Source organism: Fulmarus glacialis, unplaced genomic scaffold (assembly GCF_000690835.1).
Source record: "Fulmarus glacialis isolate BGI_N327 unplaced genomic scaffold, ASM69083v1 scaffold11364, whole genome shotgun sequence".
In the NCBI taxonomy this organism is placed as follows: domain Eukaryota; kingdom Metazoa; phylum Chordata; class Aves; order Procellariiformes; family Procellariidae; genus Fulmarus; species Fulmarus glacialis.
Window position 1 is genome coordinate 15,578 of NW_009208726.1, and position 13,261 is coordinate 28,838.

Below are 13,261 nucleotides of genomic sequence, written 5' to 3' on the forward strand. Positions count from 1 at the left end.
TGAGAGAAATTGCCATAACTATTTGTAATCCCTGCCCACGGCCCAAGTTTTGTCAGGGTTGCTTTGGGACACAAATCACCTCAGAAGAAAAAAAAAGTGCAAAAGCTGACTCAGAAAGCAGATACAGAGACATCCCTCTTCCAAACTTCAGGTCTTACACCCAAAGCAAGAGGCTCGAGAGCCCTCCAGAGAAAAGGTCACCAACGTCTGTTTCAGTGAACAAAGCAATTCGTTCTTCATTACGTGTTCTTGGAAATGATTAGCTGGAAATTTAAAAAAACAAAAGGTGATCTTTAACCAAATATCAAGGGTAGAAAATTGGAATGACAGTTAAAGCTTGACAAACTTACAAGCTGCTTAATGCATAATCTTACTATGTGGAAGATAACTAATCTTCATTATCAGCGAGGACCACTAACCCAGCTAACACAAGAATGCATACCTTTAATTGATTTTTCATTATAATATACATTGGAAGCAAAATATACATACATGACATTACATTCTTAACAAGTTAAAAAGGTTTGTGACCAACTATGCAGTTGCTTGTCCAAAAATGCCACCAGTGAAATGGTTTTGATAAAAAAAGGTTAATTGTTCAGCGTGGTTCTAAGACTCAGCCTGATTCCTACAAAGGAACTGATAAATCAGCTCAAACAACACAACAAAATGTAATACTTAATTTCAGTAAGCCAGTCATTTTTCTGGCAGCCTAGCTAACTCAGAGCTTTCCTGTCAGTTAGTTTTTAAAAATTACTTTAGCAATTTAGTGTCAAGTATTCAAAACTGCTCAAGTCAGATGTTCTTTGTTAGAGTTGTTCTGCTCTGGTAATAACATACATAATATCAAATGAAAAGCATAGTTGCCTTACATAGAATAATACGGTATTAGCTTAAGTTGCAAGGGCTTGATTCAGGAAATCAATTCCACGTGTGATTAAATCAGTCCTTATTCAGGACAGCATTTATAAATCCTTTTTTAACTTTTCTCTTGTACTTTGTAAGTCCTACTGGCTTTCATGAGTTGAAGAAAGTTTCCTGAGGTTAAGCAAGTACTTAAATACTGTTCTGAAGAGGGGTGCTTTTGAATGGTGGAAAAGATTGTGTTTTTCATATATGCAGTCATAGGAAGCTTGTCTTCAGTTCTTTGGTCTAGTCCCTGTGTTTTGGGTTATTTTCTGGCAATAAAAGAGCATGCACGGTGTCCCACAGAAGTGCCTCTATCCCCAGAGGACAAAAGATGTTAAAATCATACCATCCCACTCACAACCTTCCTCGTCTAGTTCGGTTTCGACATGATTTGTGTTGAAATTAAAGCAAGAACATGGGTCTTACGCCCAGGAGGACCCAAGTCCTGAGCTGTGTTTCTGGCCTGCCACATGTCATAGCACAGCAGCTTTCTGAGTGGTTCAAGGTATGTTTCTTCCAATGTCAGAGCCCTGGTTTAAGAGGGCTCTTGCTCATTTGTGTAAGCCCGGTGCTGCAGTTTATTTTCCCTGCAATTCTTCTCCTGCAATTCTTCTCCTGCAATTGATTGTGGAATTGCATCTTTAAACAATTGTACTGGCACGGCAGAGATGGCAACACGTGCCCAGCCATAAAGAAGGTGGGAACCTCTAAAACTGGTTCTGCTTTTGCACCTAAAGCTGAATTCCTGCCCTGCAAAGCTGCTCCCCACGCAAGAAGTGAACTATTAGTGGATGTGAAGTTACAGTGAGAAATACGGAAGGGTTGCAAGCAGCTAAAGCTTAGATCAGCTGGCGACCTCTCCGCGAGGCAGGACAGAAAGACAATGTTTTTGTATGGGTTTGTGCACACCGACTTTGCGTGGCAGCCTGGCCTCTTCCACTCCCAACCTCCCTGATTCAGGCAAGGATGTCTGCAGTGCCTTGTACCGACTGCACGTGCGGCGTCGCTGTGTGTTGCTTACTTAGCAAGCTGCAACCGCAACACGGGAGGGACTGATACCAGTCATGGGTGACCAGCACAGCGGAGATGTGGGAGCAGGGACTGGTCACTGGTATATACCATCACTTCCTAATGGGAGATAGGTAAACACAGCCAGTAGTTGATTTGAACAGTAAAGACAAATATTGTCCTGCCCTCTTGTTGTAGTAAGTAACTGCATCTCCTTGCCAAGCCGGGCAGTACCAGGAGGCAGAAACCGGCAGTGGGGAGGGAGGAGGAGGAGGTGAAGGCTATGGGAAGGGCAGAGACCTGTGAAAACTGTCTGTTGCTTTTGCAAACAGCAGTCAATAAACTGGTTTCCTTTAATAGCCGTAGTTGTTGTTGCACTAGTTAGGTAAAAGCAAGCACATGGATGCTTACTCATGCTACAGCTCACACCTCGGCTTTGTGTGGAGACCTGCAGAGTGTGGGGAAATCATGCTGTTGTGTGATTAGGTGCTTTCTTGAGCAGATGCCAAAGCAGTGCCATTTCCTGATGTAATGCAATTACAGTTCCACCCGCCAAAGCCAGCTGAAGCATCCAAATATATATCAGGTTTCCCAACCTGCAGTTAGAGAGACCGGAGTTAGCATGGATTCAGGCACAGGTCAGTCTCCACCAGAAAGCTCTGCAGGCTGTGCACAATGTTTTCTACCTGAGACGTGCACGTTTCCAAGGATTTCACCAGTGCAATTGCAAGAGCTGGAGGTGAAGAAATTTCTCCCCACGATCAATTTGGTACATGGCCGATACGCAAACCTTGTTTAAACAAAACTTCCACTGAGGTCGCGCACAGAGGCACCGCAGCCCTACAAAATCTTAAAACCTGCAAGGGTTTCTGTATTAATTTTAAGTGACTCTGTTGAAAGCAGTCTCTGATATTCTGTTATTCCAGCCATTGCAGTAGGAAAGCGCAGGCTGCGATTTGAGAGCAGGGGTGTCTGCAAAAATGTTTACATACAGTAAAGAACTGCTGTCAGTCAATCTAATCACTCACTGCATTTTCATGCCAGCTTGCTAGTGAAAATATGTTGCACCATGTATTTGTTATACTGCCTGCAGGTATTTGCCAAATCTAAACTTGTTTTGTAATGGAAAATGGGAGATTAGGTGAAAGAGCCAAATCCTTCAATCCTTGCTCAGATGATAATCGTACTAATTTCAATTTTTCAAGCTCTTGTGTTTAATGTATGGCCCCTGTGCTTAGACCCAAAAGCTGGAGCTAAAGAGCTGTGTCGAAGTGACCTAGTTTTTAGTCAGTAAAGCCACTCTCACTTTTTATTGAACAACAAAATGAGCTACTTCTGATTCGACATAACGTAATTCGGAAATTTTACTCCTTCTTGATGACTATTGATAGGACAAAACTTTCAAAAATATCTAAATCTTCTCAACAGCTACTGCCATTAGGGCTTATAAGGCACAAACAGTCTCGGGAATTTTATTCAGTGTTTTGCAGACAAACAATAACCCAGGTCTCTTCCCCATGGCGTCCAAAGGCTCAGTTCTGCCACGCCTGGCGATTGTTGTGCTAGATGAGAGCAGAGGTTGCAGGAACACCTTGCCTCTCTGAAGCATTGAGTTTTTTTCTTTTCTCACTGGTTTCACAGAAGATGAGGGGGCTGAGCATCTAGCAGGATGCTGTCAGGCAAAGTCGTGGTGCTGCATCAGTGTGAATGAAAGCAAAATTAGGGCTTTGCTGTCAGGGGGGTGAAATAACAGCAAGAATATCCTAGCAGAGATCTCTTTGCCGGCTTCCCATTAGGTTTCATTCACTTGATGCATTTCAGTGCATACATTCAAATAATATTTCTCTGAGAAATGAAGGGCTGTATTCAGTCAGCCAGGTTGCACCTTAACCTCTGTGCCTAGTCAGCAGAGAAAAAGGTAGGTCCTCTGAAGAGTAACCGAGGGCTTAAGTAAGCCACTGTGCAGGGAAGCTGTCAAGAGCCAGGCAATAGGAGGTACGTGGCAGAGAGACTTAGCCTGGCTGAGTCTGTTGGATATCAAGGTGATGGGTACACAGGAATTTTCTCTCACATGTCCTTAGTTTCTGCATTGGAGTCCTGTGCACGCAGTGCCACTGCTTGCCATATCGCAGAGTCCAGAGCGTGTGGGTTACCAGCCTGGCTTCGCTTCATCCCCAGCCCCAGCGCTGCATTTCTGAATGTTTGGCAGATCTGCCAGCCCTAGACTTGGGGACTGTGATGTGTGGTCTCTTTAGGTGACCCAGGACCAGATACCAGCTATGAGATACCAGACCACTACGCGTAGGTGGAGGCAGAAGCATTTGGATAGTGCCTCCAATTTTCAGGGACACGTGTAGAATAATGACTCGCTATTCCAGCACTGGCTGCAGTCTCTCTGCTGGGCTGCCTATGTCTGGGAGAGGTGGGACATGTAAAGCCATGATGCCTTTGCTGCAGAAATTAATATTTTCTGCTGTGGAATGAGCAGTCTCTCCATTTCTTCAGTATTTGGAGCTATAATAATAGACTCCGCACCCTGAAAACCAGACTGTCTGGCAAGTGCATTGATAACTTGACAAATCTATTGACTGGGGAAGATGATAAAGAAAGAAATGATTGCTCCACACTAATAATTTTGAAACCTTCAGTGATACTAAAGAACATTTGTAAGGCACAGCAAAGCACATGCTACATGACCTAACCTTACCTTTGCTAATTACTATTAGACAGATACCAGAGCATCTTTGCATTGCTGCTTTTGTGTTTGCTGTGTGCTCTGTAAAATCCTTCTGGTTTCGATGGATGCTCTTTCAAGTTGTCTAGCATGAGCAAATACTTTGAAGCAGGTGCTAATCAAAGAGCTAGAGCAGGAGTTTCTACATCACCCAACATCTTTTTTAAGTTTAAATATATTAAGATCAAAGCAGTTTATTGCAGTGAATACACTGTCTAAAAATGTACTCAAAACCTCAATCAAAATAAAGTTGAGGAATTCACTAGCTGTAAACTGCTGTCATTATTTTATGTTGACAGCTCATTTAATATTTCACTGTTAATGTACTGAAAATGTCTAACTTGTAGCCTTCCAACTGTTTTGTGGTTGCTGATGTTGCAATGATAGATGGTACTTTGAAACAAACAAGTTATGTTTATGTTGCTAAAGCTGGATTTTAAATAGTCACCTGTCGAATTCAGCAAAACTTCTGTAATTTCATTGCTACTTCTGCTATAGTTCTAGTCTAATTCTATACAAACTTTGCCCAGTAAAAACACTGGGAAGGTTCATTCAACTTCAGTCACTCTCACTTGATGCCATTCCAGTAAAAGTAAAGCAGCATTGGTAAAACTGGAATCTTCAAAGATAAGTATTAGCATGTCTTTCAAAAAGAAGTGTCTATTAGACTGGGTTTTTTATGATCCCTGTCTGTAGTCATACGGTGGCTATTTAAGAGTCACTTCAATCACCAGAGTGAAGCAACTGTTTTGGGGCAGACACTGGAATGGTACAATTACCAGAATTGGGGTCAAAAGATAAAATTCCAAACTCCAACCAATGTTCTGGGCTCTGCTTGAGACCTATTCTTTAGCTGAAATTTCATCTTTAAGAGTGCTCTACAGCATCAGACGATGTTGCAAGGTATAGAGTTAAGGACAATATTTGTATTTGAAATCACGGAGAAATACCAATCCCAAAAGAAATCAATGGCAACACTTCCACTGTAGGAGCAGTGTAGATGCCTCAAGCCCAAGACGTAGTTATCCAGCTGAAGGATTGATGCTGATGCCCATCTGCATCTTCAACTTGCAGCAGACCACGGTGGCAGACCAAGGGGAAAGAGCAGTGTCTGTCCCACGAGCCGCTGACATCCATGTGGTCCGTCCTACTAACACCTGGGGAAGACCGGGTCGATGGCAGGTCGGGATGGCAGTTGGTTCTCCTCTGTTAAAACCCACCTCAGCCATTATATACTTGCCTTGTATTTGCTGATGTCTGAAACGCTGTTGCTAAATTGAATATGCTGTTTTTACTTGCAGCTCTGAAGCCTTTGTGGGTTGATTGCCAAGTTAATGATTTATACTTTAATGCTCCATTTAGGGCCCTCGTGTTTATCGCTCATGGCGCTGGGGAACACTGCGGCCGCTATGATGACTTGGCCCAGAGGCTGACAGGACTTAACTTGTTTGTTTTTGCCCATGACCATGGTGAGTAGCCTAAAACAGTTCTTGATTTACAGCAGCTCAGGACTTTACTGAAGCAAATGCCATGAAAGCTACCCGGCAGTGAGAGAAGAGTTAATAAAATATTTACACCTCAGCATAAATGAGAAAGGGATCATCTGTTGCTTTGTAAAGATCTGCATATTGAATCTGTAAAAAAGCTATCCCTGTTCCTTGAGTTTTCTTCAGCCTTGTCATTGATATTACTTCTGGTGCTATTTTAACCTCTGTCTAAGGGGCGATTGCTCTTTCACCTATCTCTTGGGGGGTGAGGAGTTATTATCCACTGTGGAAGTGGGGCTAGAAACCATTTCTGTTGGATCCATGCTCATTGTCCTAAATGATCCCAGAGGGGAGGCTGAAATGACAGCACAGCTTTCATACACCAGTACAACTGGACAGCTGCACCCTTGGGACATGGACAGGCGTGGAGACACCACACACCTTTCTTTGGACACGACTCCACAGTCCAGCAGAGACACTGGCGCTGGCTGTACACACCTCAGCTCTGATGAGAAAGCAGCTCGGGTGCATGCGAGGCTGTGATAACACAGCAATCCCACTTCAGCCCTCAGCCAGTAGGTCTGGGCAATGCTTGTGCCACGTAGACTTACTGTCCCAGCCTCTGCTGGCTTGAAGATCTCCGCACTGTGCTCCATTCTGTGACGCAGATATGCTGGGCATCACCAGATCTCCTGCAGCATGTGAACTGGGACATCCCGATAACATACTTGAACCATCTATCCTGGTTCTTTGGTAGCCTCCTGTCACACCTGACTCCGGTAACTTCATGGCTTCCTTGTGCTTGGAAGTATTTGCTTTGTTTTTATCATTGCAGATCGCTGCCTCCCTGCAAGAGTCACTCTAGATATTAGCAAAATCAATCAATGGGATTAATGATGGCAGTGGACAAAAGGCAAGGCCAAATTCTGAGCTGACAGGTTGAAATGGGATGAATCTCAGTTAGCGTAAATCTGCTCTCCTTCTGGCAGATCCTCCCCTGCCATCGGAAAGTATACTGCAATACATTGGAAAGTATCCTGCAGTTTACTTGGCTGAAGCTGAGACTCAAACCTGCCCCTAGATCTCCTCAAAGACAGGACTGCTTAATTTGAGCTTGAAGATCCTGAATGCGGTAGAAGTTAGAGCATGTGAGACATGGCACCATTTACTCTGCGAGAGGAAAGGTAAAACCTTACCGAACCCAGGTGACCGAGGCTTCCCCTCGCACTTGCTCTCATGACTCCCTTTCAATCACAGCACTGCACTTATGTGCAAAAATTAACCTATATTTTCCCCGAAAAAGAGAATACCTAGTCCTCAGGATAGCTTGCAAGGAAAAGAAATAAAAACCATGTGATTTTTCTGGACAATCGACCACATACCAGGGCTGGCTTTACAAAGACAGTTGACCCGTATTGTTGCTGACCATGAACCTCTTTCTCCCATTATAGGCACAATATTTCTAAGTGTTGATTCATTCATTTCGATGTTCTTCCTTCTAAGTTGGACGTAGGCTGGCAGGAGTCTGCAGTAACCCCAGTAGAAAGTGTCTCCGTTCCTCTCTGTTTATCTGTATGGCATGAAGTTCATGAGAAAGGCGACGGAACAGGCCACATGCCGTCCACTCTGCAGCTGCTGTGGGTAGACCACAGACAATATATACAAAAAGTTACTGAACTCCAGGACACACAAGCAATTTATTCAGAGCCACTGTGGGCCTACAAGAGACTGCGGTTGCTCGCTGTGCATGCTTAATGTCATGACTTAGTTCCTCATTCCCTTAAAACTTGATAAAGGTTTTAAGAAGTAGAGTTAAAATAAAAATATTTGAAGCAACAAACCTAGAAGAAACGACAAAACATTGTATTTTTGCATGGATTTGATACGGAGAATGCCTCTTCTGTTGACAGAGAAGGGCCTTTGGGGTGAAGGTTCCTGTCAGGCATTTTTTGTGCTGTATAAAGAGACAGTCATCTGCTCTCTTTTTCCTTGAATATCTTTTTGACTAGAGAAGCATAAATATTTCATGGGTTTTTTCTATAGAATGATGTTGCTGGATTCATTAGTTCACTTCAATTAATACAAATCTGGTTGCTCAGGCCAGTTAACAACTTCATTCTCCCTATCAAACCTACAGTTTTCTTTATAAATTCAGTTTGGTTTTTCTTCATCAGTAATGGAGAGAGGGTGAAGAGGAACCCAAAAGCAGAACAATGGAAACACAGTTGTGTTACACAAAGAGCTAATTTAACTGAGCCTAGATTCACTGTAAGTTAGAAAGACAATTAACGTATTTTAGGCTCTGTAAAATAATCTTTGCACCTAAAGAGGTAAGAGGTGAGGATAAACTTTGTTTGATGGAATACAGGTTACAGCCTGAGCTGGATGCCAGCGAGAGCTGAAGGACATAAACACCTCCATTGCCAAATTTGCTCAGATCAGACTGGGAAGTTTATGGCTTTCCTCCCCCATTTTACCTATTCCAAATCACTTCACCAGTGTGTTCCCCCTTTGCGTCCCGTCCTTTGGATATCTTTGGGTAATATTAGTTATTCAGTTGTGTTAGCAAAATAATTGCTTTCTGTTCCCCATCTCTTACGGTGGCTCTTAGTCTTATGAGCTTGGCGTAGATTTCCTGACCTGGACATTTATTCTGGTTCTGGCATTCTCATGGATAAAATTCCCAATATAGGCACATTATCAGTGAGATTATTAATGCAGTTCCACAGCATGGCTAGCATGATTTCCCAAATGAGTTGGGAAGTTACTAGGGCTGTAGTATGCGTGACTTGACTGATTTGTATTGTGTCTATCCTTCAGTCAAAAGAAGGAAAAACAATTTCCATTTATATTGCTGAGTCTGTAGGAGCTTACACACTGGCTCTAAATCTTGCTGAAGGCGGCTCTGCACCACTGTTTCCTGTTACGCAAGGCTTCAGCAAAAAGGTTGGCACTTCACAGAGTAACAGTATTCACCCAAATTTGTGTCTTAGTATTACCCCATCTAAGGTATCACTGGCTCAGTTCTCTTAGTATGTCAGGATTCGTGCATTTACTCTTTGGGGTATTTCACAGGTAATCCCAAGACTGCTGGACCTCATAGATATGTATTAGAAATTTTCCACTGTGGTGGTCAAAATTTAATTCCAGAAGACCTCTTAACCCTACCTTACATCTAGTATTGTTAAATTGCTTTGGTTTATATCAGTCCCATGAAAGAGGAAAATGGTATTTCTTTGTAATACAGCATTTTTTTCCTGTGGTCTCTTATATGGTGTTCTTAATAGGCGGGTAACGGTTTCGCATGATTTCTGGGTTTACTTGGCGTGCAGCTTCATGAAGGCAGAATTAAGGCTGCTGGCATGACCTTGCTATGCATTTCTGCAAGCTGCAGGTATTTTGAAATGACATCTCACTTTTTCAATTTCCTTTCTATATTACTATTAGTTTATTATGGCAACATTCTGATGACAGAGAAAAGAGACAGACCAACATATTAGGTTATTGGCAATCAGTTTAGGAGAGCCCTCTTAGAAGGAATACCCGTGGGAGATTCACATTGTAATTCTTCAGTCAGTCGCAGGCGGATTGCAGCTCCTTTAGTTATAATGCAGTATTTTTAGGGATCTGTAAAGCTGAGAGCCAAGGAAAATTAGAATAAAGGATAGAGAATGTGGCTTTGTTTTCTCATACCAAGCATTTTCAGTTGGTAAAGCACATGATGTTCCAGCTATCCTTATCTCTCTTCCTATAACATCTTATTTGCGGAGATCTTATTCTCTATGGTTGCATTACATGGCCAGAGCCCAGAACAACCACAGTTTCACCTTCAAAAGTACATGTCAACTAACAGCAGTTAGAAAAGCATTTCCAAGATGTAAGGGCCACAAAAATGTATTTACTTCTCTCAGATTTTTTAACGTAGTGGCACTGGCCCTCCTTGGTGTTTCTTACGGGTAATGTGGCTGTCTTACGTGAAGATGAGGAAGGTGAAATACTTAGCCCTAACCTGGAGCAGTTCCTACCCCTTAGATTTGCTGCAGGAACAGACCCCCAACCTCCCTTTCTCTCCAGACAGAATAAAACCTCTACCTGTCCTGGTACATGGAGACCTCCGACTCTTTGGCCCTCTTTGAAGATGTTGAATTTCCCACTCTTGAGTTATGTGTAACATCAGATCAAAGCAAAGGGAAAGGTTGCAGCTCTAACACCTTATTCATATTCCTTAGATGTTTCTAACTGAAGTTCAGCTTTCTTTTTCATCCCCGCTGCTACTTTGTGTGTGGTGAGCATTTCTGATGGGTTAGCGGGTCCCTCTCAGACACCTACTGCTGCTCGTGCTCCTCATTAATTTTCTCACCGTTTTCTCTGTTTAACAAAGCACTTATTTCTAAAAAGTAGAAAATAGCTGGAGCAGAGATTTTTAAATGCATCAAATATTAGCTGGTTTTGTTTTGGTTTTTTTTTTCCAAGTGATTGCTATGTTGTTCTTGCAACTGTTAAAAGACCATTTTGTTGATGAGAACAGAAGGCTTTTATTTATTCATAGCACTGGGAAGGACTGATCTACACAGAAAGGTTAAAAAGGACTAAACATGGTCAAACTGGGAGGGGGGGAAATGACTAAGAAGTATGTCAGCATTAATAAGAGCAAGAATTAGGGCAGCACCGCGAGTGAGAAGTAACAGCTCATGCACACCAGCGTGAGGGAATGTTCCTGGAGAGCAGCGCTCGCTGATGATGTGATCAGGCAGGCTTCAGGGCAATCTCCAGGGATGGAGTCAGGAAAAACTTGGCAAGCGCTCTTCGGAGCTGGTTTGCTCGCAGAGCAGCGCAACTGTTCCTTGGTGACTGTTAGCGAGGCTGGGTATGGGCCCACTTACCCATAGCAATCTGTTCTCTTTCTGCTTCCTCCGATTGAGTCTACCTCACTAGAACTGGAAAAGTTTAAACTGCTTTTCTGCAAAGACATAGGAAAGAATGGCACTCATTGTTTGCATTTCCTTTGATAGGAGGCTTACAATGGGTCATGGGCATTTTTGGTTTTTTTTTTCCAGAGAAAGGCTCCTGGCCTTCAGCATAATACGTGAACATTGCTGGGGAATAAAATCTTCCATATGCACTACTGGAAATAACCACGGGTATGGACACATTAGCATTTGCAGGAGTGCAAAATGTCTGTTCTCCCCATGAATCCTGTTCTCATTCATGCCCCCGCAGCAGGAAGAACCTCACACAGATCTGGGATTTGCTTGCACACGAAGTTGCACTACCTGAACCATACCAGCAGCCATCCTCTGAGCAGTTGGACTTCCAATGATGCAGTAGCACTGTGCAGTAGACACATGCTCTCCTTGGCTAGGAAAGAAAAGATAGCACTAGCTGTGTACCTGTATTAATGCATTCTCTTTTGGGCATTTTCTGAAGTGATGAAAGTTGTTCTCCCAGGAGAAATTCATAGTGCTGCCCAGCCCTATGCATAAATACAGGTCCTGAACCTATCCCGTGCTGTAGGCAGAGCTCCCGTAGTAGGGTAGCATGGCTGGCAGGCAGCGAGATCTGCAGTCGTGCAAAACCGGAGTCTGTCCCAGAATCCAGTGTTGTGGGGTGGTGGAAAATGCTGTTACAGTGCACAGCAAGGGCAGGAGGAGAGTCAGAGCCCAGCTGTCAGGTTGAGTTCCCCTCTCTCCCTATGTATTTCCTCCGCATAAACCCCAGCTTTTCAAGAGTCAGGAAAGCACTTTCTTTTAATATTTTTACTAACAGTTCCAGTCTGAAGACTCCTAGCCCGTTCATGTTTGTCAGATAAGGACTGCTGCGGGGGCATTTGCTGCTGATAGTTCGTTAGGATTGTCAAGCAAAGATGAAGGAAGTTCTTCAGAGCTTCAGATTAAACTTTGCAAGTACATTCCCTATGGGAAAATTAGCCCTTTTGTTCTTCAAATTATCTCAACTTGTCTGTCTTTCAGTCTTTTATGATAATTCATTTGGAGCGGGGAGAGAGCTGCTAAGGGGTGATTAATCTGGCCCACCATGATACAAGTGTATGGACATAAATCTTTGTGCATATAGCTCTGAAAACTGCTAGATTGGAAGCTCATGACAGGGCAAAACCAACAGGAATATAAGGGGACACTTAAATGATTCTTTGACCCTTGATCCATGTTAAGTGTCATACGGACCCATGAGCCCTGTCTGGAATTAATCCATTTTCCCCTTTTAACCTGGGGGAAGATTGAGTCGTAAACACGGCTGCGACATCAAAAGCAGGCAGTGATGTCTGCTGCATGGCGTGCGGGCAGAGAGGGACATACCAGAGAAGAGTCATGCTGGTCTGCCCCACCTCTCATGTTCTCTCTTGTAAGCGGCCGCTATAGGTTCCTCTTAGCAGGGGGATCCCGGAGGAAACGGCTCTTCGGCCTGGCTGGCAGAGCGCTGCCAGTGCCGTTTTATCCCTGTTTTGACTCCGTGTTCGGTACGGTCCCAAGCCAGCCTAGCTCTCCCTAGCCCTTCCTTCTCCAGATGTTGAACGAAGGTAGCAGTCAGGCTTATCTGCTTTCCAGGGCAGCGGTGAGGAATGCTTAGCATGTGTGGGGTGCGCCAGAGGTGAAACCACAGAGTGTAATTACAGGGTGAGAGTTCAGATACTGCAGTACACCATGTAGTTCTTTAGGCAGTGAGAAAACTCTTAAGAACCTGGAGCAAAGTCATCCTATAAAACAAATAGCTACTGAGTAAACTTACTTCTGCCACCCTCTTCTAACTCTGTTTCGGTTGTGGGGATTCTCATATAAAGTGGGGCTACGGCGTGTGCTTCTCCCAACGCAGACATGAATTCTGAACTTGAAGACCAAAAAGCAAGGTTAACTCAAGATGAACTGGGAGACCAGCCTACTCATTGCTGGTGAGCTGCAGCCAAAGTGAAACCAGTCGCTTCTCACCTCCAGCTCTTCTGGAGTGACGACTGGTCTTGTGGCACTGGATCTCAGAGCAGCAGTGACAGCTTGCTAAGGAAAACAGGTCATTCAGTTTGAGCCTCTTTGAAATTGTAGGCAAAATGATTCATACTGCTAAAAGATGCAACTTTCCCCGTGTATTGGACAAGCTCTTGAACACACTCTTT

At 43.6% G+C, this 13,261-nt stretch overlaps 1 protein-coding gene across 1 annotated transcript in view; it reads left to right on the forward strand.

The window, feature by feature from the left end:
* The window catches only part of MGLL (monoglyceride lipase), a 63,345-nt gene that overhangs the window by 15,407 nt on the left and 34,677 nt on the right, over nt 1-13,261 (forward strand). The window contains 1 exon segment of the mRNA XM_009576592.1: nt 6,014-6,120. Coding sequence (XP_009574887.1) covers nt 6,014-6,120 — 107 coding nt within the window.